Below are 27,295 nucleotides of genomic sequence, written 5' to 3' on the forward strand. Positions count from 1 at the left end.
ATACTCCTCGTCTCGTCCACTTAAACTACCATTTCTTATCTAACCACGTTATAATAATAATAATAATAATAATAAAGGAAACCCTTCTCTTAGTTCTCTAGAGCACAAGCAAGATTATCAACCTATAATGCCTTTTTGTGTCATTTACTTTATTGCATGTCAAGGACACTTTAATCAGCATAGAAATGTTGAAAAAATAAAAATAAAATAAATGATATATATACAAAATAAAACTAAAATACAATGGTAATAGCTAAATATCACTTCATATATCCTAATATTAAATTATACCTAAATTCTTGACATGTTCTTTATATAAATCAAAACCACAGCGAGCATCATTGGAGTGCTATATGACAAACTAACATGTAATTATTTATCATCTCCTTAATGATATAATACTTGACTTTGATATGGTTTTGGCCTTTGAATATCTTCTTGTCGTTAGCGAAGAGGACAGTTATCAAACTATTATAATAATCTTCAATGGTCTAGAAAAGGAGTCAACTACTTGAATCTCCATGTTAAAGTTTTTCAGTGACAACACATTAGATGTGGCCTCATAGCAAATAATACAGTGTGTTTTATGGATAAGACAATCAATTTTTTTCACACTAAAAATTAAAATTTGCTCCCTTAGCTCCCTTAGGGAACATAAATATACATTCTGATATTGATTTACAGTTATTTGAGCATCCAATAAAATCTAAATCTAGGTACCCAATGATATTAAGATTGTTTGATCTTCAATATGTTAATGTATAGTCTATAATCCCTCGTAAAGATATCTCACAATCTTTTCTTCGTTGTCTTCCAATATTAGTGATTGTATGGCTCACCTCGCTCATACACAGTCTTGCCAGGCTCAGGCTTGGACTTGGTTTGAGCTTGGCCTGGCCAAACCAGAATTGCCAATGGGCATCATGGGCCAGCGATTTGTCTGCCCAACTCGGTCTGGTAGCCCGCTTGTCAGCTAGACCCAAAAACCCAGCCCGAAGCCCGACAAGAAAGCATGACCTAGCTAGAAAGCTATAGCTAATAACCCACAAATTTACAATTATAATCCACAAGTCCCTAGCTGTGATTTATCAATAAAAACAAACTTAGGGCAAATTGATAGAGGGCTAAAAGGAAAAAAATATAAAAAATAGAAGATAAGAATCCTCTTCTTCTTTCTATGGTTGATCATTAATGGCTCGTCTCTTTAATGTCACCCTCGACCTCAGTTAGATAAGAGGGAAGTTGTGTCTTCATCTTCTCCACCACGAACTCCTCCAACATCACAAGCACCAACAAGGATGTGATGAAGGCAGCAAGGTGGAAGGATCCAACAGAGGATGGGGAGATAGTTTATGTTGAAGAGACAAAGTTGCATTCACCGATAATGGTGGAGAAGAGCCCACATGTGGAATTGAGGGTGATGGTGGTGGTGGGGAGGAGGCCAATGGTTTTACTGGAGGAGGTGGAGGTGAGGCAATGAGGGCAATAGGGTTACTGGTGGTGGCAAAGAAGAGGCTAAAGGTGGAGGTGAGGGCCATGGGGTTACTGATGGTGGAGGTGAAGAGATCGACGAATATGGCGAACTAGGTTGTAGCATCGATGATAAAGGATATGTCATCGATGACCTCTATGATCACCTCAAGTCGGTGATGATGATATTGTCATCGTTGGAGACAGCATGAGGGAAGAAAGGAGTGGTGCCACGATAGGGATTGGGATTTGGTAAGAGAGGTGGATGGGTGGCAAGTCATTATTTTTTGCTTGACAAATTTCTATGTGCCACATTTCACTTATTGGGGTGAGGTGGCATATGCAAATATAAATACCATGTATTTAAGCCCGCCGAGCCTACCTAATCTGAGCCCGCTCTCTCACTAGTCGATAGACGATAACAGGCTATACTAGTCTACCCGAACTCGACCCACTTACGAGTGGTTGGCAAAAATACCGATTGACCCAATAGGTCCAACCCGCTCAACGATTACCTCTATCTTCTAATATACTATGCTTAAATTACTTTGGAATCTATCAAGTACTTTCGTCGTATAAGTGATATCTAGATTATTATTTTACCTTCAATTTTACATTAATAACCATGATTAATCGACATCTCTAATATGTCATTTGGCTTGATCAGTTTAAAGGCCATATTTTTAGTCTTTGCACTTTCATCATGAAGGTTAATGTGCCATGATTAAATATGAAAAACCAGGACTTCACTATTTGTACAGCACGATATGAACATATGAACATAAATTAACTTAATATGTATGCTGCAGCCATTTGTCAAAAGGAAACAAATAGGACAAAACATTGACAATCCCGATAGAATTTGATAAGATCAAGTTTAAAACCGAATAAGCATTAAAGCTACGTCAAATAGCTTTATCAAATTCAGATATGATCAAACGTATCACGTATGTGATAATTAAAAGATAAAGTTCACGTAAACCCAAGATTAAGAAAAATAATCCGCACAGAATCAATATAAACAGGAATCCTTCTTTGTAACAATTCTACACAAACGAGGGAAATCCCAAAATAACGTACGAAAAAGAAATCTGAATTATTATACTAGGTAGAAAATAAGAAACTCAGACATCTTTACAAGATAGATTAAGAACCCAAGATTCTATATAAAATAATTGGAAGCTCAAAGATTTATACTAATTATTAGAAAAATTGGATCTCCACACACTAGGAATTATTATATTTCCTCCCTCTCGTCTGCCCTCACCAAATATAATGTCACACTTATTGTTATGTTATGGGCTCTTTATTTATACATAAGAGAGATGTCAGATTTCTTCATCACTAACTCTTATTTCATATTTTATTCATCATGGATAATTGACCAGGTTCAATAAACAATAAACATTTCATAGTGGAATCTCATATTTCAGATGACTCCCTCAAAGCTGACCTACAGAGCTCGTGGGTGTCTCTATTAAAAAGGCTCAATGGTGTATTCTACTCACTAGACCATCACAAGTGTTGATGAATGAACATCTTTTGTAGAAGGAACCCTCTGTCATGATGAGATGTATTAGTTCTAATGTATTTAATGTAACTAAACAAATAAAAGGTATATGGTAATAATGTCAAAATTATTATCACAAAATACACATTACACAATCAAAATTTCTTTTGCACTAAAAAAATCACTTAATTTTATTTTTATGTTTTTCCTTTATTTTTTATTTTTTCAGTTTACTCTTCTGTCATTCAGTGCTCATTAGATATTAATGGGACAATATAAGAGAAATAACGCATACCTTCTTTTTCTTCTTATACAGTTGGTTCTTCTCTTCTTCTTCTTCATCTTTTTTACTTTTTATTTTTATTATTTCTTTTTCTTCTTTTATTACCGTTATTTTTCTTTTATCTCTTAATTTTTTTTATATAAACCCCTCTAATTGCTCTTTAACTAATATAGTAAAAAACTAATTAAAAATATTTAAATAAATAAAAACTCTTTAATTTATATTGCAAATAAATTATGGGGTTAATTCTCTGTGTCCTGCAAAGAAAACAAAACACAAGTTTGACTCACAAAAACGAAAACCAAGAATTGTACAAATAACACATAAATAAATAATTACATTTAGCATTATTGTGCTTAAAAATATTAAAAAAGTGTGGCGGCGGAAGTAATTGGGGGTGGACTAATAGAGAGGTCAGAATATTTTAATAATTTAATTAATATGAGTTAGTTAAAATAATACTATAACTTTAAATAAAAATTATTAAAAAAAATAAAAATGAATCACAAAATAGGTAAAATATAGATTGTGATTTATAAAGTTGCCACAAAATACAAAGCATATATAAAACAAACCCATTTCAGAAATAAGTTTTCTTATGCACCAACAAAACACTACCTAATATAAATAAATATAAAGAAAATTAGATTCCACCACATCCTTTTAATTAATAATGAAGGTAAGTTCTCTAATCATATAACAATCATGGAACTTCAACATTGAAAATGACAAAAAAATAGTTTGAAGAAAAGATATAATCCCGTAATAATGGCGTGATAATTAACATGAGTGCTTAATAAATGGCAGATTTATTCAGAGGATCAAACAAGGGGCAAAAATTCTTTTAAAATGACACAGAATTAGATGGCATTGAGCTTTACAAACAAAGGATCTGAAACACATTCAACGAAAAATATGCCTGAATGAAGATTCCGTCACAAAAATGAGAAGAGAAGTTACATTTGCAGGAAGGAAACTAAGATAAAATTTCTATTTCCCAGCAGACTTTACAACTTCACCGGATGGAGATTGCGTTCCTGCAATATGTTACTTCTGGATTGGCACAAATGGGGGCCAACTTTTACCATCTAACTAAGTTTATCTACATGGTATTACACAACACAGACACAATTGGGATGTTAGACCTATATACAGTAATCAACTTTATCATGAGATGTTAGTCAAGTTTAGACATCATATACAGGAATTCGCTCCTCGATGGAGACACGGCATATGGGGCACCTCTTGCACTTCTCAGAGCAGGGCCTATAGAGAAATTTGGAAAGAAAAACCAAAAACAATAAAATGAACTTCTGAACGAGGAAACAAAGAACACAGATTATCCCTGTGTCAGAACATACAAGTGTAGCAAAAGAATTGAACGGTAAACAAATGAAGATAGCAGAATCAAACAGTAGCATACTTGCAAAGAGTGCGGTGCCGGCATGGAAGGAGGACCACACAAATCTCTCCCTCATAGCAAATCCTACAGAGGATCTTCTCCTGATGAGGAGATAATATACATAAGAACTCAGTCAGACTATCAGATCTGGTAATAGGCAGACATCCAAAATATACAATATGAAGGTGATAAAAATATTATTTCATACAGTTATCATGGAGCCTCCTGACATAAGTGATTTAGAATTTTAGATGTTTTTTTTTGGGAGCAATTAACACAAATGATCTAAATGTTGTAGATTCAGACCAAAACTAACAAAGTTTACTCAGGTAAAGCGCAACCTGAAACAAACATTAAGCACATCAAACTCCGACTTGGTGTAGAATTTTGATCAAGAAAATGGTTCAGCTGAGCAAAGGCAAAGATACACACATAAAAAGTTGCATCTCATTTTGAATTGTAGTTCTTGTGGTCTGGCCTCATTAGGTTAGGGAGCTGGGCGATAATAGCTCCTCCACATCCCAATCATGCTGCCCGCCTAGGCACACAACACTTAAGTAATCCAAGCTAAACCATATTACTGACTAACGGTGGATAATCATCTTTCTTAGAGGTACTAAATACAACTCCATGAATGAGCAAAATGAATGTTGCGTTAATGATAAAGATCTTTGGAGAAATCGCTAAAAAAACGATTGACTCCATCGAGCTACATCCTCAGGATTCTGTCTGATCTCCCGAGTCTTACCTTGGGCCCATGCCACTTCACAATAGCCTTGAATCTAATGAGGTTAGCCTAATGGGTCCATTAAGTACTGTTTTTCGACATCTAAAGTTGCGGAACTAAGCCATCCATAACGAATCTGCTTTCATTTTCCTGTCTTCAAAATCACATAGTTGCTTACGGAAAGTCAAATTTTTCTCAACGTTGGCCAGGCCTAACATCAAATTAGAAGAAACCCACCTCACCTATCTGGTTCCCCTGCCAATCGCTTTTTTCCCATTTCTCTATTTCCATGGTCAATGTGCTTTCACATTTTGACCCAAATTCGATCATTGGCCCTGTTCCCAAGTCATCCTTTGCATAACTCCAACTATTTTCCCCTATTTTGACCCAAATCAAGCTCTAGCTACGTACAATTCAAAAAAAATCTGCATCTCATTTTGAATTGCAATAATTACAAGGGATCTCAAGGGACCAATCATATAGGATTAGGATGTCCCCCATGCTACAGTTCCTACGGTTCCCTATGGTTCGACCGCATTAGGTTAGGGAGCTGGGTGATAATAGCTCCTCCACATCCCAATTGCGCTGCCCTCCTAGGCGCGCAACACTAAGTAATCCAAGTAACCCACATTACTGACGAATGGTGGATAATCATCTTTCTTAAAGGTACTAAATACAACTCTATGAATGAGCAAAATGAATGTTGCGTTAATGATAAAAATCTTTGGGGAAACTGATGTGATCTGGTTTTGGTGAAGAAGGTGGAAGGGGTTTCGCAATGGTGGAACCGGTTTGGGGCTGAGATAGAGTTTGGGCGAAACTTTAAAGGACGATTCTGAACGATCTAACCATTAGATGAACTTGAAATTTGGGTATGTTGTCGCTCTTAAAGAGAGCTGTCCAACGAACCCAAGATTGTGAGAATCATATGGGCAGATAGTGAGATATTGATCATAACATGGACACTAGTCGAAGATGGCAGACTAGCTCGAGGTGATCCCTAGAGTTCCTTGGGATTCCTTGGGCGGAGGGAGTAAAAACTAGGTTTTGGGAAGGAAGAAGTCTAGAGGCTGAAGGAAGCTGAGGAGATGAGAATGGAGATCAGAGGAGCTACTAATCCTCGATGCGTGCCCACTGTTCACCGACTACTATGGGTGTAAACAAGCTGAGCCTGAGAGAGCCGGCTCTGGCTCGGGCTCGACTCGAAATTACTTTTGAGAGCCCTAGCAAAGCTCGGGCTTGATTAGAGGATGAGGCGGTGGCGACATGGACGGCGGCTTGCCGAAGGAGTCGGAGATGGATGGAGGAGGCGACGACGAGGAGATGGTGAATGAAGGAGGAAGCCGACGGAGTGGACGAGGAGGAGGCCAACGGAAGAGGAGGCCGACGAAGAGGAAGGCGTGGCGTCATGGTGGTGGCTTGCTGTCGTTGCCAATGGAGGCCGACAGGGAGGGTGGAGGTGGCGGCGCGTGGGGTGAGGTTAGGAGTGGTGATCAGGTGAGGGTGAGAGTGAGAGTGAAGGTGAAGGTAAGGGTGGGGTGGGTAAGGAAATTGAGGATGGAAAATGTGATGTGATGGGCAAGGTAAAGTGATGGATGAGGGTGGGGTAGGTGAGGGTGATGAATATTGAATAAGTTACGAGTGAGGATGGGTTAGTGAGGGACACGTGGCAATATTTCTTTATGCCACGTGTCCTTAATTATAAGCTAGTTAGGCTGTCGAGCCTATCGAGCCGAGCCTGAGCGAGCCGGCTCCAACTCAGGCTAGTCTCGATATTAATTTTGAGCCTATTATGATGGCTCGAGCTCGGCTCAGCTCTGATCGAGCCAAGCCGGACTCGAGCTTCACCCGAGCCGAGCCCGAGCTGCTCGTCAAGCCTGACAGCCCTACCGACTGCACCAACCTCCCTTGGTGTGTGTCCACTGTTCCGACTATTTTATGTGGTCCTTATGACACTCTTTAAAGCAGCATGCTTCTGCTCCATTCGAGTAGCGTCTTCGAAGGCTTCGCTCAAAGTTCGAGGCCGTAAGGAAAGAACATTGAGCAGCCTCAAAATGAAAGTGTTGACAAACACCTGTCGCGGCCAAAAGGGTTAACACTGGCTACTAATGCGCTCGAAATCCTCTTGGCACGCGACCACTGATGTCCCTTGAACCAACTTAGAGAGGGTAGCATGGTAATCCTCGAAGCTAGCTGTCCTAAATCGCCTCAATAGGCCCTCGATTAAAATGGTTCGCATCTCGAACGGTTGGTGAGCGCTCATCGACTGGTACTAATGGAGGGTAGCCTCCTCTAAATAGAAGTTTGCCAACAACACCTTGACATTCTCCACTGCCCCCTAATACTTAAAAAACTGCTCAACTCAAAAAATTCAATCTAATAGGTTACCTCCTTAGAATTTTGGAAAAATCAAGTCGTGTAATGCATTAGTGAATACCGTTATCGCGGTTGGGGTTATGAGCCATGTTAGGCCTAACCATGGGGGGATAAAGGAGCTGCACCACATGGTCACGCCGTTGCCGCTCCTCATCAACCCATTGTACCCCAAGATCATCGTGGTGCAGCTCCTCATCAGGTCCACCCCTCCTTGATCTGGTCCATAAGGAGTTAGTGGAGGGACCCTAGGGCCAGGAGGAAGTGGAGCAAGTCTCTCGGGTTGCATGGCAGCAGCCCAAGCAAGTACAAATTGCGGTGGTTGGCTAGCTGCTGTTCTTGGCTCCACCGCGCGTCCTCACTCCCTAGTCAGCCATTGCTAGGCTCTCCTTCCAGTCCAGCAGGGGCTGGATATGGCAGCCTCGGGCTTGTGGGTTGAGGGGCTCCCCTTGGCCTGTGGATGTCCAGATTGGTGGCGAGTTCAGCAAGAATTCAGCTAGGTTGATCTGCTGCTGTAGCCAATTTGGTGGTCTACCAGCTCACCGATGTGGCTCTCTTTCCTCTAGGCCATAGGGAGGTGGCTACTGGACTCGTAAACCAGGTGGGTAGAGGAGGAGTGAAGTGGTCGAGGGAGGAGCAGCCCATGTCATTGCTGGGGACTGCGGCAGATCTGACGCACGGCGCTGGTCTTGAGAGTGCCCTTCGAGCACCATTGATTTCAGATCTGCTCTCAGCGCCCTCATCTCTTCCTGCGACTTTTCCTGCAACTCCAAGAACCTCTGGAGGAAAGGCTTTGGCCTCTGCCTGGGCTACCGCGTTGTTTGGGTGATCACCCCCAGCTGAACCTTCTATAGCACTCTTCCCTCTTGCCATTGATCTCGTGGTGGTCATGATCCAAGGAAGACTGCAGCTCTGATACCACTGGTGTGATCTAGTCTTGGTGAAGGTCGAAGGAGATTGGCAATGGTGGAACCAGTTTGGGACTGAGATAGATTTTCGGTGAAACTTTAGAGGTTGATCTTGAACTATCTAACCGTTGGATGGACCTGAAATTTGGGTATGTTGTTGCTCTCGAAAAGAATCGTCCAACAAACCCAAGATCGTGAGAATCGGATGGGTAGATAGTGAGATATTGATCACAACGTGGGCGCTCGTCAAAGATGGCAGACCAGCTCGAGGTGATCCCTCGAGTTCCTTGGGGATTCGGTGGATGGAGGTAGTAGAAGATGGGTTTAGGGGAGGAAGGAAGAAGTCTAAAGGCTGAGGGGAGCTGAGGGATGAGAATGGAGGTTGGTGGAGCTACTAATCCTTGGGGGTGCCACCAGTCTCTAGAGAGAGAGAGAGAGAGAGAGAGAGAGAGAGAGAGAGAGAGAGAGAGAGAGAGGGCAAATATTCTTTCATGCCTTTACTTGGGTGCTCACCACACCTTATATAATGGCTACCCATGATAAATAACTTGCCCTCCAAGTAAAGTTGAAAATAGACTAGACCCAACCCAAACGTCTCATGACTTAACCCAACCTAGTATAGAAAATAGCTGTGCAGGAATTAAAATAAAAGGACTCGATCTAACTAACTAAACCCCTCCAAATCGGGTAATAACAAAAACTGCTAAAAAAGATTGAATATGTGGGAGGGAGAAGAGATAACGAATTCTGCTTTCATTTCCTGTCTTTAAAATCATAGAGTTGCTTACGGAATGTCAAATCTTTCTCGATGCTGACCAGGCCTAACATCAAATTAGAAGGGGCCCATCTCACCTCTCTTTCCCCCGTCAATCACCTTTTTCCCATTTCTCTATTTCCATGGTCAATTGTGCTTTTGTATTTTGACTCGAATTCGGCCATTAGCCTGACCCTGAGTCACCTTTGCATGACTTCGACTATTGTCCCCTATTTTCAAGGGAAGGCCTTCTCGAGGTCAAACTCTAGCTCCGTAGACCTCATAAAGTCTGAATGGACCTTCTTCTTCCCATTCCTAAAGGAAGAGAGAAAGGTGCTTAGCTTCTTTTTTTATAGTACTAATTGTAATCGACTGTTCATAAATTAGGGCTTCATCCTTGCCAGTAATTGACAAAAAGGATGAAACTGGATCCTCTTGCTAGAGAGGCGATAATTGATCACAATAAGAGTTGAACTCAATTCCCCCTCCTCCGTATTTATTTAAGGGGAAAGCGATAACTCATTCCAAAGACCTTTTTTTCTAAAATGGAATGGCATTGGATAAGGTTGTTGCGCCTCTTCCCTAGGCTCAAGGGAAGAGGTAGGGTTTTGAGTCCCTTAAAGAAAGAGAACGAGAGGGAATGACTGATGTCAAGCAACGCTTCATTTGACGTCAATCATTCCCCCTTCGATTGAATTCTTTTCAAGTTTTCAGTTTTTATCCTTTATCTCTCAAGACTTTCCTCTCACCCCTCACACTTCACCGAGCTCATTCGACAACCGATCCTGTGAGACCCCATGGCTACTCCATACTCTGATGAATTCAGATGAATATTGTTTCTCATTTTACTTCTTTCTTTTTGACCCACGTTTTAACTTCCTCTTTTTACTGTTATAAAAGAATATGGGTGTAAACAAGCCGAGCTTAAGCGAGCTGAGCCTAGCTGTGCTCGGCTGGATAGAATTTTATTCTCATCTTAAGATCGAGGCGAGTTGGATAAGACTGGCTCGACTCAGCTCATCTTAAGCTCGTTCATCCTTGAGCTTCTCAGAAAGAATATATAAGTAAATAATTATACATAATTTTAATAAATGACAACATCTATTAAAATAGCTGAAATATTACTAATGAAACATTGTTTTGAAGGATTCAAATTATGATCATCTTTAGGGTAGCTAACAAAGTAGCTGACTGGCTAGATAATTTAGCAAGAGTTAAATATGGACTTTTGTCTCTTTGAGTGCACCGGTGCATTACCTCTGGAGTTTTGTAATCTTTTGCATTTTGACCTCTCAAGTTCATATAGCACCAAAGGTGCATAATTAGCTGGTTTAGTCAGCTTTTCTTAATATTAAAAAAAATGAAGTCTTTATATCATTCCTCATTTCATTTATAATTTTACAAACGTACACTAGTAAGATGACAGATTAAAGCATTTATAACAATATAGACCCATAATATTAAATAAAAACTTGAGGATCCATTGTAGCAAGACGGGTGTGCAGAGTTAAATGCAACATCACATAAACTACAAGTCTCAACTTATTATTCATGAACTTAAAGTTTAACTATGAATTTTACTGATGAATTCTTCTGTTGGTAAAAGGCAAAGAAAATAAGCAGCTAATATAGCTACTAGGTAAACAATCTGGACAGAAACATATGCCTCAGCATATACTTAATAGTAGACCCTAAGATTTAATGTCAGGACAAGCTATTCATCTTTAGCCTTCAGCAATTCGATATAAATATATCACTTTTTGGGGGATAAATATCTGGCTGGATATGACATGAATATGGAATGTCTAAGCCCTAAAGCTAGAGTTGTATGACTGTATTAGATGCGCAATCCTCATATCAGAAAGCTAGTACAAATACATACATGATTTGGCGTTCTAAATACTATTAGCATATTTCTTATTATCTGACAATTAAAAGCAATTTGGAATGGCCATGGAGTTACTTCATGTGGATTAACATATCTTGAAGAAGTGCAAGACATATTCAAAGGTTAAAAATAAATATTCGATAAGCAGATTAATTGCAAACATTAGGAGAAAGAGACAGCATGTTGATAGAATGGCAGGAAAAGCAATAAGCCTACAAAACAGAGTTCATATTCACAATTAAAGGATACTAGCAGATTAGATCCTATAGTTCACCAGTCATGCCCTGTAGACGAACTTTGCAAGATAAAGGAACAGTACATTTTGTAGCCTTTCATATTCTTGTTTGGTACACTTCGTAATCTCAGTTTGTTCTCCCAAAGCTGCTTGTAGTCTCCAAACCTGAAGTTATAATTACAGGAAAATATTGATTTAACATATCTTATATGATGAAATCAGAAAACTGCTGAAAGTCAGATGAACAAAATGCATAACTTTATAGTTAAAATGACAACAACAGTAGATCGTGTACCTCCTGTGCAAGTTCCTTCTTAGGCATTTTCTTTACAATGTCAGGTGGGTAACCACAGAAAGTGTTATACCTGCATTTGCAAAGAAAATCATCAGAGAGACACTATATGTTTGTACAGTTCCATTGTGTCTAAATTAAAGCGACAGCTGTACAAAAATGGAAGTACGGGTGTCACCATATACAAAATGAATTAGGAAAGTTTTACTTATAATTCATGTAGAGAGGAAAAAATGAAGAGTGAGATTCGACCTCCATCCACCAACACAATGAAAAGATGATATCAGTATAAAAGATATTTACTGTGTTTCTCCTTCCTAGACCCCTAGTCATTAACATTTTGTCTTCTTTCACTGATAAATGAATTACTATCTAATCTCTAACAACAGCTAAGTATGGCATTTACATTAAGTTCCGGTATTCAAACAGCTTTTCTTGCAACAAATTACTCTGCTTTGCCAGACAATGCCTTCAAGATCAGCCATAATTATTTGAAGCTAGAACTTTTCTGCAGTTGAAGATATAGCTCTAGGAAATATACCCAAAAGTTCAGATTTCTGTCACTTAAGAGCACCATTTTTTGCTGTTCCAGGAGGTAAGAAAGAATGCCTGTACATGAGCATAGTATTGACAACTGTTTAATGCTTCCAGGAGATATCAGAATTTGGCCCCAACAAAGAATTTTCACACACATCCTAACAGATTGTCATACACTCATATATATCCCTTATTAATAAGCATTATATCCAAACTCTATCTCTTTAGACTCCACTAAATTAAATTATACAAGGGTATTTTATCATTTTAAAAAGATCACTTTGTAGTCTGTACATAACAATTTTTGCTCTGTGAATATTATTTCCCTTCAGGTAAACTAATTAAAAATATCTTTCTGACCATAAGATGAAGAGATAGCAAAGATAGCGTATAGTAACTTCCCCAGTAATTTAGCAAGATAAATGCACTAGTTATCACAGAGAATATGCTGACAACCAAAGTACCATTCTAGATTCTAGACTAATCCTCCACCATAGATAGTCAAAGTATCAGTTTAGGTTCTACCATTCTAGAATAATCCTCCATCACCAGAGTATTTAATATAACAGATAGTGCTTCAAAATATCTATGCTTGTTAATACTTTAATGAACCACTTGGTAGGACAGGAAAGAGTAAAATATATTCATATTAGATGCAAAGAAGATTCCTAGCATCATTAGGACATTGCAGTCACTGAAATCAATAATTGGTACTAGGCACTAGCCCGAACTCCAGATAATGCTTAAAATAGGTTTTCATACAATAAATAAAGCAAATTTCATATATACTTGTGTTCTTCGAGCTCACTAACCATCATTTATTCAAAGAATAAGACTCAAGGTATCGACAATCTCATATAAACATATCTCCATCTTAAACATAAAGATCTTCATGACTCACGATTCCAGTTAATAGTGATTTCCCATTATCACTATTAACATAAAGATCTTTCAATCATATAGCATGTGGAAGTTCCTCAACACAGACCAAACAAAAGCTATGGCTTATTTTACAAGTAAAAGAACATTATGGAGATCTAATAATATAAAAAGAGTAATAATGAAGATAGGAGTCCAACTATAGTATTGACTCTTGATCATATGCAGGAAGAGAAGAGAAAAGATAAGTAAGAGAGAGCAAACAGAGAGTCCAGATTAAAGAGGAATTTAGACCCTTCTTTTGCTTATGTTGTGATGTTGCAAAAATGGAAAATAGAAGTTTCTATACAAGTTACAAGTCACAATCTATAAATAAACAAAAAGTTCCAGAATATTACAAAATTTATCAGAGAAGGAAAAAAGAAAAACCAGTTAAATAATGTACTCACTAGAAATTTGGAGGCAAAATAATGTTCGTAATAAGTTGCAAAAAAGTTCTTGAAATAGTAGTTCAAGAACAAGTGGAATCATAAAATAAAGTAGGGTTCATCCTCTCACCAGCTGATTTTACCAAAGTTCATTACAAGAATGAAGCAAGAACAAAAAGGAAAACAGATAACAATACAAAATTCTACAGTTGGCTGCACATTACATGAAGCAAGACAAGTGGAGCACAAGATTCAATTAAGTGACTTTAGTTACTTGGCAAGTAAAAATATAAGCCTACCAAAACACAAATAATGTATTATAGTTAAGTAATCTTTTGCCAAGAGAACACAAGTTCTAACTCGTAATTGCAGTGGACCTACTTTTCCATTTTAAAGTCCAGTTAATATTAAAGTACCAAAGTAAACTAGTGAGTATTGCTACACGTGAATGTAAATGCAGCATTAGATACCCTGTGGCATCAGCATGAAACAAGCGTGCTTGCTCTTCTTTGCTTCCTTCATCAATGGACCACCAACCTAGAAGTCTGTCATACATAGAACAAACATTGTGGTACATGACAAGAAAGTGTCAAAATGATTATATCTAAATTTCTTCTCTTATATTAAAAAGAAGCAAGAAAAAAAATCCAGATTATGAGACTTACTACCTTGAACCATGATGTAGAAATGCAAAGCAATCCTGGATTCTTGATGAGAATGTGAGATATTCACTACTAATGGGTCCACTGTGTAGCAAAAGAACAATCTTCTCCACCAATCTTGAAATAGCAAATAAAACACCAGCGCCTTGTAAAAGAAATAGTGGCGAAAACAGGGCAAATATTTGAATATAACGAGCACTATGTGGTGTACCCTGAAATTCAACCAAGTATTCAGGATTCAGGTACTAGAGTACTATATATCTAGAATCATATTAAATTTGATTTTTGCACCTATGTATCAAAATAAATTCAGGATTTATATAGCTTAGAATTACATAAAATGACTAGGACCTCAAGCATGTAGTCGTATTCTAACAAAGTAAATTTTATGCTTGAAAATTGTGGGCTGATTCTTTGATTATGTATTTTATGTTCCCTTATAGAATGTCTTTGACAATTAATTTGCCAACCAAATCCATTTCCATCAGTTATAGATTCTGTGTTGATTGAAAAATTAAGAAACTTTCATATTGTTTGGAGATGTTCCACAATGAAAAAATGAACTGTGCCCAAAATATTTTAAATTTCTAATCCTATTAAATACAACAAAATAATATAGGATGGTCCATATTAACAATTGCATTCAGAGAGCTTCCAATCCTATTAAGTTACAGCTAACCTACAAAGTAAGAACCTGAAAACAAGACAGAGTTGCCCAAAAAATTATGCCGCTGTTGCCAGGTCTCATGCATTAACCATCTATGCACATTCCACTAAATCAGTGCAATGTAAAATAGGTCATTAAGTTTAGCCATACCTCTAAGCGCATACAAAGCAAAACCTGAAAGGCTATCAGTGGAATTTTCATCACATGGCCTCCTATGTCAGGAAGGCCACATAACCTCTCGTGGTCATGATCCTCTACTGAAGGAAGGACAAGACCACTGTCCCAGTCGTGATATATAGCTGCTGTGCTGGATGAGCTGGTTTCTCCATGATGTGTCCATTTGTGGATCAGTGGATTAGACCACTTTGTACAAACCAGAAAAGCAAAGCACTCCGCAATCCTATGTACCAAAGATGTTATTTTATAAAATATTACTTGTATGAGACAAAATGCTGACGTGTAAGAAATTCAATGTATATTACCCGAAATTTATAAACAAATCCCACCAACCCAAAGCACCTACATCACCTGCAGTATGGAAAGATTTTAGTATATTATAGCAAATTTACTTAATATATTCATGGTATATTATAAGATTTTAGTATATTATAGCAAATTTACACATAAGAAAGTAAGAGTGATTACATACAATAATTTCATAACTTATTAATGTGAGATAATAAGGATCTTTAGTCAATGACTAATGTTGCTACATCAACTAGCTACCAAGAACTTACAGTAATGAACTGCCCAAGTATAATATCGGGTAGTATAAGATAGTATCAGACTCTCAGCTTGTTTCAAACAATTTACATAAGGTTAAATTGGTTATTTCACCGTATGAATTAAATTTTAGTTGTGGTTAGATTAGGTAGGTAGAGTTGTGGTTAGTTTAGGTAGCTAGGTTGATAGGTAGGTTAGGTAGGTAGGTAGTTATTGGAAGAGTCCAATAATTTCAATGACAATTCTAATATATAAAAAATTGGATCAAGGAAAGCCAACTGCCAAAAGACCAAAGATTGGCCACCATCATCAAAACCGCAGCAGCCAACCACATTGAAGGGAAGTGACTTATTTTTAAGCAATAAGCAGAAAACTGAGAAGCAGATCGCTTGGTTTTGAAAAATGTGATGGAAACTTGTGATACATTTGAAGTTTTCTATGGTTATATGTAAAATCCAAAAAAAAGGGGGGCTTTCATTATTATGGCATAAGATAATGAACTCTAGTTGACATGGTTAATGCGGACGCCTCAAGAAAATGAATCAGTTTCACGTTAATACTGATAAATATACTGTTCCATATCCATAAACCTAAAATGGAAACAACTGCCAGAACAAATATAATAGGAAGCAACAACATAGTTAACAGTAAAAATGAAAACATTGAAAACATCAAAGATAGAAAGTTTACCACATAGCTTAAGAAGTGTGAATGTCGTTGCAGCTATAAGAAACACCATAGAGATCGCGACCCAAAAGTGCTAAAGAGACAAGGGGGTTAATCAGCTAGAATAAGGTCCATAGTTGAAAACAGTTTATTGGCATGATTTAATGCAGAAAATTTTACTGCCAATATATTCATGGTATGCTCCCACAAGTAAAGGTAATTCTATGGAAATATGCTGAAATGCCAATCCCTTACCAATATGGATAAGTTATTACATTACAACAAAAACTCATCCATTACATGAATCCAGTATATGTCCTAGTAGACCTACATCAGCAGATTCAGCACAATTGGAATGAACTTCAAATATACTTGCTTTGAAAATTTTTAAGAATGTAACTAATAATATATAATTATGGATCAAAATATGTACCTTTACAACAAGAGTAGCTAGAATCTCCCAACTCTGCTAGTAATCCTAAATATTCAAAAATGTAATGCAACTTCAGGATTTGCCCAAGGACTGCATGAACTTATGCTGCAATTAAGTGTTAAGGGATCCTGACTTCCTTCTCATCAACTAGAGATCTAATCTTATTATATATAATTTCCTGCCTATGATTGTTGTCACTTAGACCAATCATTCACCATTTTAATGGGTAAGTGATGTAGTCCACATTGCAGTGATCTGCAACTCTGTCCAAAGTACAAGAGATTTAGCGGTTTAGCTTGGTCTGCTCCTCCAAATATGAGACCCATAGTGTTCCAGGTAAGAAAGTTCTGATTAATTTAAATTATTTAATTCAACTTTCATGCCATAAATTCTCAGTGACAGCATAGCATCAGCTGAATTCAGACAAAATGAAATATCAGTTTCTGATCTTGGCACTTGAATAATGGAAGATAAAATGAATCCAAAAGTATGTACTAGAATCGATTTCCAAATCCTTCAAGTAGTAGGAGAATCAAAAATAGTAACACAGCACCATAACAAATCTTTCTTCTGAACAATACAGGCTGATAGAGAAGAAAAGGCAAAGAAAACTTGCAGAGAAGCACTATTAGTTTACTTTTGTTCTCAATAGTATTCTTCATGCAACTGTAAATGGTTGTCTTTATATCATATAGATGAAAATTATCTGCTGTTGCATCTATATTCTCCCGACCATCTTGGCTTTTATTACTTCTAGTAACTACTAACCTAAAATGAACTACATAAGGGTTAGGACTGTAGGTCATATTGCAGCCTTCCAAGCCTTCTCGATCTCTTGGTTACTGGATCTTGGATAGGTATAACAACGACAGAAATCCTAATCATCCAATAGGTTTTTCTGATAAAGCAATGCATTATAGATTGACCGGATTTCAAATTTTGGAAGTGTTTACCTAGGACTTGGAGCTTTTGAACATTTCAATATTCCAGCTTCATTTAGAACCTCATTACTAGCTGCAGTGAAGATGGACGACTATATGTTTCTTATTTTGTGGATTTTAAAGACTCCTAAATAAAAGGGAAAATAACAGTCTACAGGGTGTACATATGTTCAAAAAATTCCAAACATCTCCAATACAGAACACAAAAATAGCACATCACAAATTCTAAATTTCCTTGTCATAGATAGTTCATAGTAAAAAAATAAAGAAAAAAGTAACAATCTAGAAAACAATTTTTTAATCTTTAAGAATAATAAAAAAAGAACATTTCTAGATTTAGAAACTTGAGACAAACTGGAAATACAACTTGGAAGTCAACAACATTCAGAGCAAAAGGAATGAAAGAATTATTAATAAAACAACAGAAGAGGTGCACATGCTCATAACATGAAATTGAATATCAAAAAATGTAATCAATCTTACAGGAAGGGTTTCCCATATAGCTTCGTCACTCATGCTTTCTTCATCTCCAGGCATTAAAGCCCTACACATTCTGAATATGACAAAAAACAAAATGTAGAGTTGGATATCACAACGTTGTCTAATAACTGAAGCTTCCAATCAAATTGAATGATGATCTTTTCCCCCTTTTTCTTATATTAGCTTCTTGTGAAATCATTTGAAGAAACTCAAGAGCAGTGACTAAAAATAAACCTAGAAATATTGGAAACCAATTGGAACCGGTGCTTGCCACTGACCAAAAATTTGAGCCTAAATCAAACTATAATTAGTTGTAATGACTAATTGTTTTTCATGTAGATTAGATTAGAACTATAATTGGTCATTACAACTTATAATTTCATCTAACCTTATTCCAGCTATTTCAGCATTAAAACAGAACCGGTACTTGCCACTGACCAAAAAATTGCTTTAAGTGGGTTATTTAGTATCAAACAGATACTAATAGACAAGCTGGGCAATCTACTAAAGTGTTTCAATTAAGACGGTGTCAAGTATATAAACTAACAGACTTACACTGGTTCACCAAAGTCACATCAGAATAGTGGTCTTACACTAGTAGATGCCACATGCAAATAGAAGGAAAAGAAGAAGAAGAAGAGAGAACTCCTCTTTTAAATCTATCTTTATTTCTTGAAAAAAAAAATCATAACTAATTAACTATCATTACAAGAGACCTCCACCCCTTTCTTTTAATATTAAGTGTATGAAAACTACTTAATGGATCCAAATTCCAAACTCCTAGTATGAATACATTGAGTAGGTTAAAGGAGAAACCTTAAATCATTTAAGTACCATAAGAACCCAACGAATACTAACTTCTTGAACCAAATCATATAACTAAATCAAACTCAAATACTAAGTTTCATATTGCATAAAGTGATAAAAAAATACACAAAAAAAACTCAAATAGGTAAATTCTAACCAAGGATTGTCATACCAAAGACACAGGGCATACCAAACTTGGCTCGGGATAAGATGTATTGTTGGCATGTGTCGTGCCAAGCAGGTGTGTCGTTGACACACTAAATAGTCTTAAATATCAAAAAAATAACCGTCAAACCTTTCTAGGGCCTTAAAATACATTTTAAGGGTGAACGTGAAGTTCTTCAACATTAGGTATTAGTGTAACATACACAATTAGATTCTAATCTCATCATTCTTCCCATCTTTTTTCTTGATGTTGGGGCAAATTACTTTGGAAAATTCAAAATTTCTTTTGATTTCTAAAATTTAAAGTAAAATCTATATAGATCAAGCACCATAATATAAAGAGAGGAACAAAAAAGGGATGAAGGGGATATCAAATTAGATTTGTTTAAAGTAAGATATGCTTAATTCCTAGTGGCACGCATTGGCATGGGTAGCCGTGAGGGAGTATCGAGATACTTTTCCTGTATTTGTGCTAATAATTCACTGGCATGATACATATGGGCACGGCAATCCATGATTCTAACTAAAATTTGACACAAATTCAATACTAAAGACTACAACTCTCTAGCATGACTCCATGTTAATCTTTTTGTATTTGCATGAGTTAATCTTATAAGACATAAATTTGTTTTCTCCCTCACAAAGGCTCAGTCTAAATCTAAAGAAGAGGACCTAGCAGTGAAATATACCTTTGTGGCCATATAGCCTTGAGTAGAAAACAAAACAATTGGGGTGTTCAAGAATACCAGTAGATAATTAGTTCATTTATTCATCAGTTCTACTTGTTGATGCTGGAACAATACTTATACATATTAATACGACTCTATGATAATATGATGATTCTAGTACAAAAAGATTTTTATAAGAACACAACCATAGCAGATAATAAGTATATATAAACATCCAATATTCTTGTTGAGTTAGATAAAGTACCTGAAATTGTCAACAAGAATAATTACTTCCAAGGCCAGCAGCGGAAGGAAAACAATCTTCAAGTTAAAAGTTGGGTCATGGCCCACTGCATATAAACACTTTAATGAAAATAAGGGGGGAAGAGAAAATCTAGTTTAGCACTAACATGTAGAGCATACGTCAATGGCTGTTGTTGTTTTAGGGGGGGTGGGGGGGGAATAAAGAAACTTAATACATTAGAGAATAGATGACCATTAAAGAATTACAGACAACAACTTGTAATGAAGAAAACAAAAGTAATTGAACTTGTCATGCATCCTTATGACTTACCGTTAATGCTTTGAAGGTATATACAGAGAAGAAGCTCAAATGCAATTAGCAATGGTACTGCAACAATAGCATGACAAGGTGACCACTGCATGTAAATAAGAATATGAAACATCAAAGCACTATGATGGACGATGGTAGCAATTAGGAGAATAAACAACATATGTAGTGCATCTAGAAGAGAAACATCATGTCATACATGACGACCATGAGGTAATGATGGAGCTGGTAAGGAGAATCTTCCTCGTGCAGCAACAGCATGAAATAGCCAAAGAGGAACAAATACCATCCTGCATGGTTGGAAAAAGAATTCACATTAAGATTTAAAGATCATCAAGTAACTTTACAAACTAAGTTCAAAGGTATTAGTTTCAACTTCAGTCTTGATAAGGAAAGTCCCTGTCCAGCCTGTTTGAGCAATTTCAGCTTTGGTTTAGGCAATTTCGATTTCTTCTCTCTTTTTATATATAAAAATTCAGAGGAAACTTACAGAAATGTAAACATAGCATATGAAGGGAAGAAGAAAGAGAGGATTGCTATCAACCAACTACTTTAAGCAAAAAAATAATTATATTTTTATTGCAATGCTGACCAAGTTTTTAACTTTAAAAGCAGCCCACAATGGGATATACTAATTGCTATTAGTTGTAACAAATGAATCATATTCGATAGTTTTATTACTATCCTCGCAAAGGTTTTGTCGCTGGCACAGGTTGTGTGGCACACAGTGCCAACTGAATATGCCTAGCATAAAGCCATATACTGCAAACTAATTAGGTGCTTGAATCCATCATGGTAGCTATACATTATGCAATACCAATAATAAAGAAAAATATAAAAGTGTCATAAGGTCCTAGAGTTCAGATTCAATGATTGATCAGCCATCTCTTGCCTTTAACGACAATCGGTACCACATCCATGAAAGCATCATTTTTAGGAAAGGTACCCATTTTCAGATTTGTAAATATATGTAGTACCCAATCCCAACTAAATCTTTTCTCCGAACGATTATGCAAAATTTATGAAAAAAATACTGCAGATCAATTAATGAATGAAGATGCTCATCTAAACTCAATTCAATTGCTGAAATGTCTCAACACTAAAGATTATTGACTCTATCCGCAAGCACCAGTTACTATAAAGAATGCACATTACGGTCTGGTCACCGTGCAAGAAAGTCTACTCAAGAGTTGATCACAAATCCGTCACAAAACCTACATTTACTAAGGTATTCAAGATTTCCTCAAAATCTATCACGATTTCTGCTCTTCAACCAATTCTTGTTCCTCGACTCCAAAATTGAATGAAATTAGCAATTGCTACTGTCAAATTGTGCTCGTGAACGACAAAGAGAGAGGACGGAAATGGAACTGACCACCACGAAAACGCCGCGCGGCCGTCGATCTTCAACGCCATGAAAAGCGTGAAGCAGAAGAGAGACCCGTGCGCCGCCACCGCCTGGGCCGATTTCCACGCCCGCGCCCACGTCATCGCCCTCCGCCTCTGCATCCCGCCTCGGTTTCCTCCTCCTGGTTAACGGATAAGGATCGGAATAAGCCAACGAGCCGGCCTTTGAGAAAACCCTCTTTCCGGTTCTTGGACTAGACTTGGTGCGCGGACGGCAGCGACGAGAGACTTTCTTTTTCTGATTCTTTTGCTCTCCTTTTCTCTATTTTCTCTTTCAGATAATTCCGGGTTCGGCCTTTTTATTGACGGGAGCTTGGGTTGCACGCCAAGGGAGGAGAGATTGAGGGTGGGCCCCTCCCGAGGAGCGCGTTGGAAGAGACGGTGAGTCCCTTCGAGGAGCGTTAGGGGGCTGCCGTGGGTCCAAGGCAGATGATATTTTATCCGCCGTCTTATCCGTAATACCGAACAAGAAGGTGATATGGACAAGATTAGGGAAGTTAAGATAGGAGAAATTACATTCTCCTCTCTTTCTTTAATTTGGGCCACGTCAGTTAGACTGATGAGCCCAATCAGATGTAAGTCAACCACACTAAAAAGCCCAGAAATGGCCCCCAAGGCCCAATCAATCATCATATCTCAGCGAAGCTGCGTAATCGATAGAGCGGCCACACAGGGTCGGACTTACATCTTAATCCATCCTCGGCTTTGTAGACTTTTTATCTCGTTTACTCCTCTAGTGCATTAAAGGAAAAGACAAAGTTCAACATGAGTACATGGAATGTGTTTGGTCCCAATAATTGCTTGAGAAAGTCAAACCAGATAATACTTCTTTTTATTTCTCTTCCCATGATGGTTAGCTCACAATTATCAATCCTTTACCATGCACTTACATAATGGATAATGGAAGTGCTGCATCGACCCGGTGATATAAAACTCCACTCTCTTTGCTCCAGGTAAGTTAACCAATAATTTTGGTTCCCGTCTCCATCTATAGATAGATGTCACCAGTATAGGAATTGTGGTAATAAATTCATCACCATGCTGGCATAAAACCCGTGTACAATTTGACTACTCTAACCTCGTATTGCCTTGTGTCTAAAAAGATATAGGACGCCAAGTGCTGGGATATTAATGGTAGGAGAAAGCTGATGGTCCCCAGGTACACATTTGCAAATTCACACCCCATCTGGATCACATCAAGTCACCAACCCATAATTCCCTTTGAGATAAAATTAAATAAGTCACCCAGTTGCAATATACAACATTTTACCAGTTGTTGGGTTTGCACTTGCTTCATTAGATGGCGAGACAAATCTAAATAAAATTGTTAATGAGCTCTTTGTATTAATATATATATACATATATAGTCAGCATCACAAGTTTCGCCCGCTTCATATGATGGTTACACAAACTTACTAAATCATTTAATTAACTATATCTTTAGCATCAGCAATATAAATCATATGCCAGTCCATAGCCACATCCATGTCATCACCTGTCCTCATATTATTATCCTCATTCCCTTGCATTACTGTCATAATTAATCAAAAGGGGTTAGTTCGATCTTGATCCAACCTAATAATAACCAACTGGATCGGATGATCATCAAAATTTGCACGGCGAAATAAAAAAAAGAAAATGTAGAAAAGAAGAAGAACATAATGTGAGAAGGAAACGACATAGAAAAGGAGAAAAGAAAATTGTGAAGGGATCATGTGGCGAGAGGACCCCCCCGATTCTTGAATGGAGGGGACGGGAAAGGAACATGAGAAGGTGCGAGACGGATGATGCTGGGTCCGGATGGGGATTTCCCGAGTCCGTTACGGATGCCGTCAGCATCTTAGCCGTCTTACCGTAACGGAGACGGGCTCAATGAAGTGACACCGTTACGGGGCCCGAGACGTCCCAGTTCTGCAACAGAGGAGCTGATTCAGAAGTGACAGTGACAGATGGGCCCCGTCCGTTGTGCGTGATGTAGGATTGGGTCCCACGCTCCAGCCCACCGTACCCGCTCTCTCTCACTTTCTCTTACCATCCATACGGTGGTCTGGGGCACGTGGCAGCAGGACGTGAGTTGGAGATAAGGATTACCGAATCTGGATTTTGAGAATAGCACCGGTTAGTACGCGTTTATTTTAAAGCCCAGGTATCCTACTAATTGTTTAATTGCTTAATTGCGTTCCAGTAATAAGAGTTTTAGCCCTTAGATACTGTCATTCGGTTCGGGCGGACCGTTGGATGTGTACTAGTCGGTTTTTTAGTGTAAGGTAATCAGGAGGTTTAATTGGGAATTAGGATTGGATTATGAATTACTACTGGACGGTGGACTTTGTAGTGAAATTAGACGACGGCGCAGGAATCAGGAGAAATAGAGAGAAAGCATCTCTCCCTCTCACAGCTTAACTGATACCCAACTTATTCCCCTCAACTCTTACCTCCACTTATTCCTTCATCCCTTATCCCAAAGATAGAGAGCATAGCATAGTTCAGTGAGTATAGTGATTGCTTTCTGAAAGAAATGAAACGGGAGTACCGGGATATCGGCTGCGGAAGCGGCGGTGGCCAGGGAAGTTATCCAACTTCGGCTGTGCCGGAGATGGGGAAGGGAAAGACGGCGATGCTTGGGGAAGAAGACGAGCTATTAGCCGCCTTGGGCTACAAGGTCAGGTCATCGGACATGGCTGACGTGGCGCAGAAGCTGGAGCAGTTAGAGATGGCGATGGCCGTCCCCGACGACGCCTTCGTCTCCCACCTCTCCTCCGATACAGTCCACTACAACCCCTCCGACCTCAACTCCTGGCTCGAATCCATGCTCGCCGAGCTCAACTCCCCTCCTCCGCCTCTCCCCTCTAACCCTAGCCCTAACCCTAACCCTAACTCTAACTCTATCATCTCCACCGTCGCCGAATCCTCCACTATCACAACTTTGATCGGATCCGATCCGTCTTCGGAGACCAGCAGGGACCGGAAGCGGATGCGGATGGGAACCTCCTCCTCTTCCTCGTCCTCCTCGTCGCCACTAGGCGGATCCGGATCTCCCGTCCCGGTGGTCGTTGTGGACTCCCAGGAGGCCGGAATCCGACTCGTTCACGCGCTAATGGCGTGCGCGGAGGCGGTGCAGAGCAAGAACCTCCACTTGGCGGCGGCCCTCGTCAAGCAGATCTCGGTTTTGGCGGCCTCTCAAGTAGGTGCCATGAGCAAAGTTGCCGCTTACTTCGCCGAAGCCCTTGCTCGCCGCATCTACGTCCTCCAACCCCACCAAGAGTATTCCTCCGCCTTCTCGGATCTAATCGACCTCCAGTTCTACGAGAGCTGTCCATACCTCAAATTCGCCCACTTCACCGCCAACCAAGCCATCCTCGAAGCCTTCGCCGGCCACCGCCGCGTCCACGTCATCGACTTCGGGATGCGGCAGGGGTTACAGTGGCCGGCACTCCTCCAAGCCCTCGCCCTCCGCCCTGGTGGACCGCCGTCCTTCCGCCTCACCGGCGTCGCTCCGCCGCGGGCTGACAACTCCGATTCCTTACAGGAAGTCGGCTTCAAGCTCGCCCGGCTCGCGGAGTCCATCCACGTCGATTTCCACTACCGCGGACTCGTCGCCGCTAGCCTGGCGGACCTCGAGCCGCACATGTTCGAACCCGCTGACGATGCTGGTGGCGAACCCGAGGTCGTCGCCGTCAACGCCGTCTTCGAGCTCCACCGCCTCCTCGCCCGGCCTGGGGCGATCGAAAAGGTTCTAGAGACGATCCGGTCCATCCGGCCCAAGATCGTGACTGTGGTCGAGCAAGAAGCGAACCATAACTCCGGCTCGTTCCTGGACCGGTTCACCGAGGCGCTCCACTACTACTCCACCATGTTCGATTCTGTCGAAGGGACTGGACCGGACCTGGTCATGGCGGAGTCGTATTTGGGGAGGGAGATCTGCAACGTGGTGGGCTGCGAGGGGGCGGACAGGACCGAGCGGCACGAGACGCTGGACCGGTGGCGGGTTCGGATGAACCGGGCCCGGTTCGAGCCGGTTCATCTGGGTTCCAACGCGTTCAAGCAGGCGAGTATGCTCCTCGCCCTCTTCGCCGGCGGTGACGGTTACCGGGTAGAGGAGAACGACGGGTCCCTGACACTTGGGTGGCACACTAAACAACTCATCGCCACCTCCGCCTGGCGCGTTGCCGCCGTCTGATCACCATCACAAGCCAAGCTAGCTCTCTCTCGACCGTCCGATCAGGGCTTAATTTTTCAACGCTTTTTTCCTTTTTGGTTTATCTTTAGAATTTACCTCTCAAAATAAATAAGGATGAAGAGGTAATTTCCGCTTTAATTTTGAAGTCTCTTTCTTTTTAGGACTTTTTGCGGGCCGGGGGAATAGTTAGAACCTTATGCGCCTTTCCTCACTGCTGTACGGCGCTTTGCCTCACTGGCAAAAAGCTTATGCTTTGTACGGTAAAAGGCAATCTGGTTCCTTTTTTTCTTTCCCCCCCCTCTCGGGCTGCCGTCTTTAGTTAACTCTCCTCTGTTTGTAATCTGGGTGATGGTAAGCTTTTGCTCGATGTTTCTTTTCAATCAACCTGAACCGTATAAATGTAGTTGCCGCTTGCTCAAGAAACGGCTACTAGTGTACGATTTGTATTAAGGGATGTTACAGTAGAGAATACCAACAGGAGTATAATTATTAGTTAACAAAGCTTTCCAAGTTGGCGCACAACGCAGGAGAAGTGCAAAGATAGAGATGGAATGGGCCCCGCAGCATTGTGGAGAATTTATCACCGGTGCTGTCCAATCGAGATCAGGTGGCTGTCAGATGAGGATGTGTGACTGGACCTTCCCCTCTCAGCTCTCTCGGGCGTTTGGTTGGAGTGGAGTTACTTTCGCTACTAGTAAATTTAGATTGCGAAAGCTAAGGATACCTAGAAGTCAGTGATAGAAGAGAATATTTACGAAAGAAATATTAAGTATTTACTGGTAGAGTTAGATTATTAAGCTGCAGTGACGTGGTCGAAAAGTAATTTAATTTTATTACACGCATTCTATCGCGCTACTCTCCTTCAACATGGATGGCGCGTCCTATCCAGAAAGAAAAAAATTAATGGAGCTGCCATTGTAGTTTAAGCTTGTGATGGAGTCCCATCGATTAGGTCTCGAGGAGATCAGCTTTTGTGTTTGATTTTGAGCAAAATCCAACTTGCCCGCTTGTGTTCTCCTGCTTGATCCAGTCCACATTCAACCATTCAAGTGAGGTCCAATCGGTAGTTTTTATATGGAAACTCAAGGAAAGTTTAATTTTTTCTTTCATTTTAATTTTGGAAACCCATGTTTTATTTTAGCTTAAAAATGAGATTAATAACACTATTATATTAATTCTTCTCAATTTTTTTATTTTTTTATTTTACAGAAAAAAATTTAATTAGGTTAATACATAGTT

The 27,295-nt window shown here is 39.3% G+C and overlaps 2 protein-coding genes across 3 annotated transcripts; one reads left to right on the top strand and one right to left on the bottom strand.

Moving 5' to 3' along the window:
- Window positions 1-4,089: 4,089 nt before the first annotated feature.
- LOC140773018 (uncharacterized) lies at window positions 4,090-22,287 on the bottom strand. 2 transcript variants are annotated; one of them, XM_073115328.1, is made up of 14 exons: window positions 21,845-22,281; window positions 20,669-20,759; window positions 20,473-20,557; window positions 20,164-20,248; window positions 18,262-18,331; window positions 16,429-16,498; window positions 15,498-15,543; window positions 15,166-15,415; window positions 14,355-14,560; window positions 14,157-14,231; window positions 11,846-11,915; window positions 11,635-11,715; window positions 4,687-4,766; window positions 4,090-4,529 (listed from the first exon to the last, which is right to left on the bottom strand). In XM_073115328.1, exons 1-14 carry the CDS (start codon window positions 21,976-21,978, stop codon window positions 4,451-4,453), a joined length of 1,422 nt encoding a protein of 473 aa, XP_072971429.1. In that variant the 5' UTR covers window positions 21,979-22,281; the 3' UTR covers window positions 4,090-4,450. The 2 variants fall into 2 exon arrangements, 1 of the variants encoding a protein (XP_072971429.1); XR_012106377.1 differs by having other exon boundaries at window positions 4,489-4,529; window positions 11,590-11,715; window positions 21,845-22,287.
- Window positions 22,288-24,234: 1,947 nt separating this feature from the next.
- On the top strand, window positions 24,235-26,479 carry LOC140773689 (DELLA protein RHT-1-like). Its single transcript, XM_073116378.1, has one exon. It carries the CDS (start codon window positions 24,395-24,397, stop codon window positions 26,054-26,056), a length of 1,662 nt encoding a protein of 553 aa, XP_072972479.1. The 5' UTR covers window positions 24,235-24,394; the 3' UTR covers window positions 26,057-26,479.
- Window positions 26,480-27,295: the final 816 nt, after the last annotated feature.

The sequence above is a fragment of the Typha angustifolia genome, chromosome 13, assembly GCF_048772165.1.
Source record: "Typha angustifolia cultivar Huaian chromosome 13, ASM4877216v1, whole genome shotgun sequence".
Taxonomy (NCBI): domain Eukaryota; kingdom Viridiplantae; phylum Streptophyta; class Magnoliopsida; order Poales; family Typhaceae; genus Typha; species Typha angustifolia.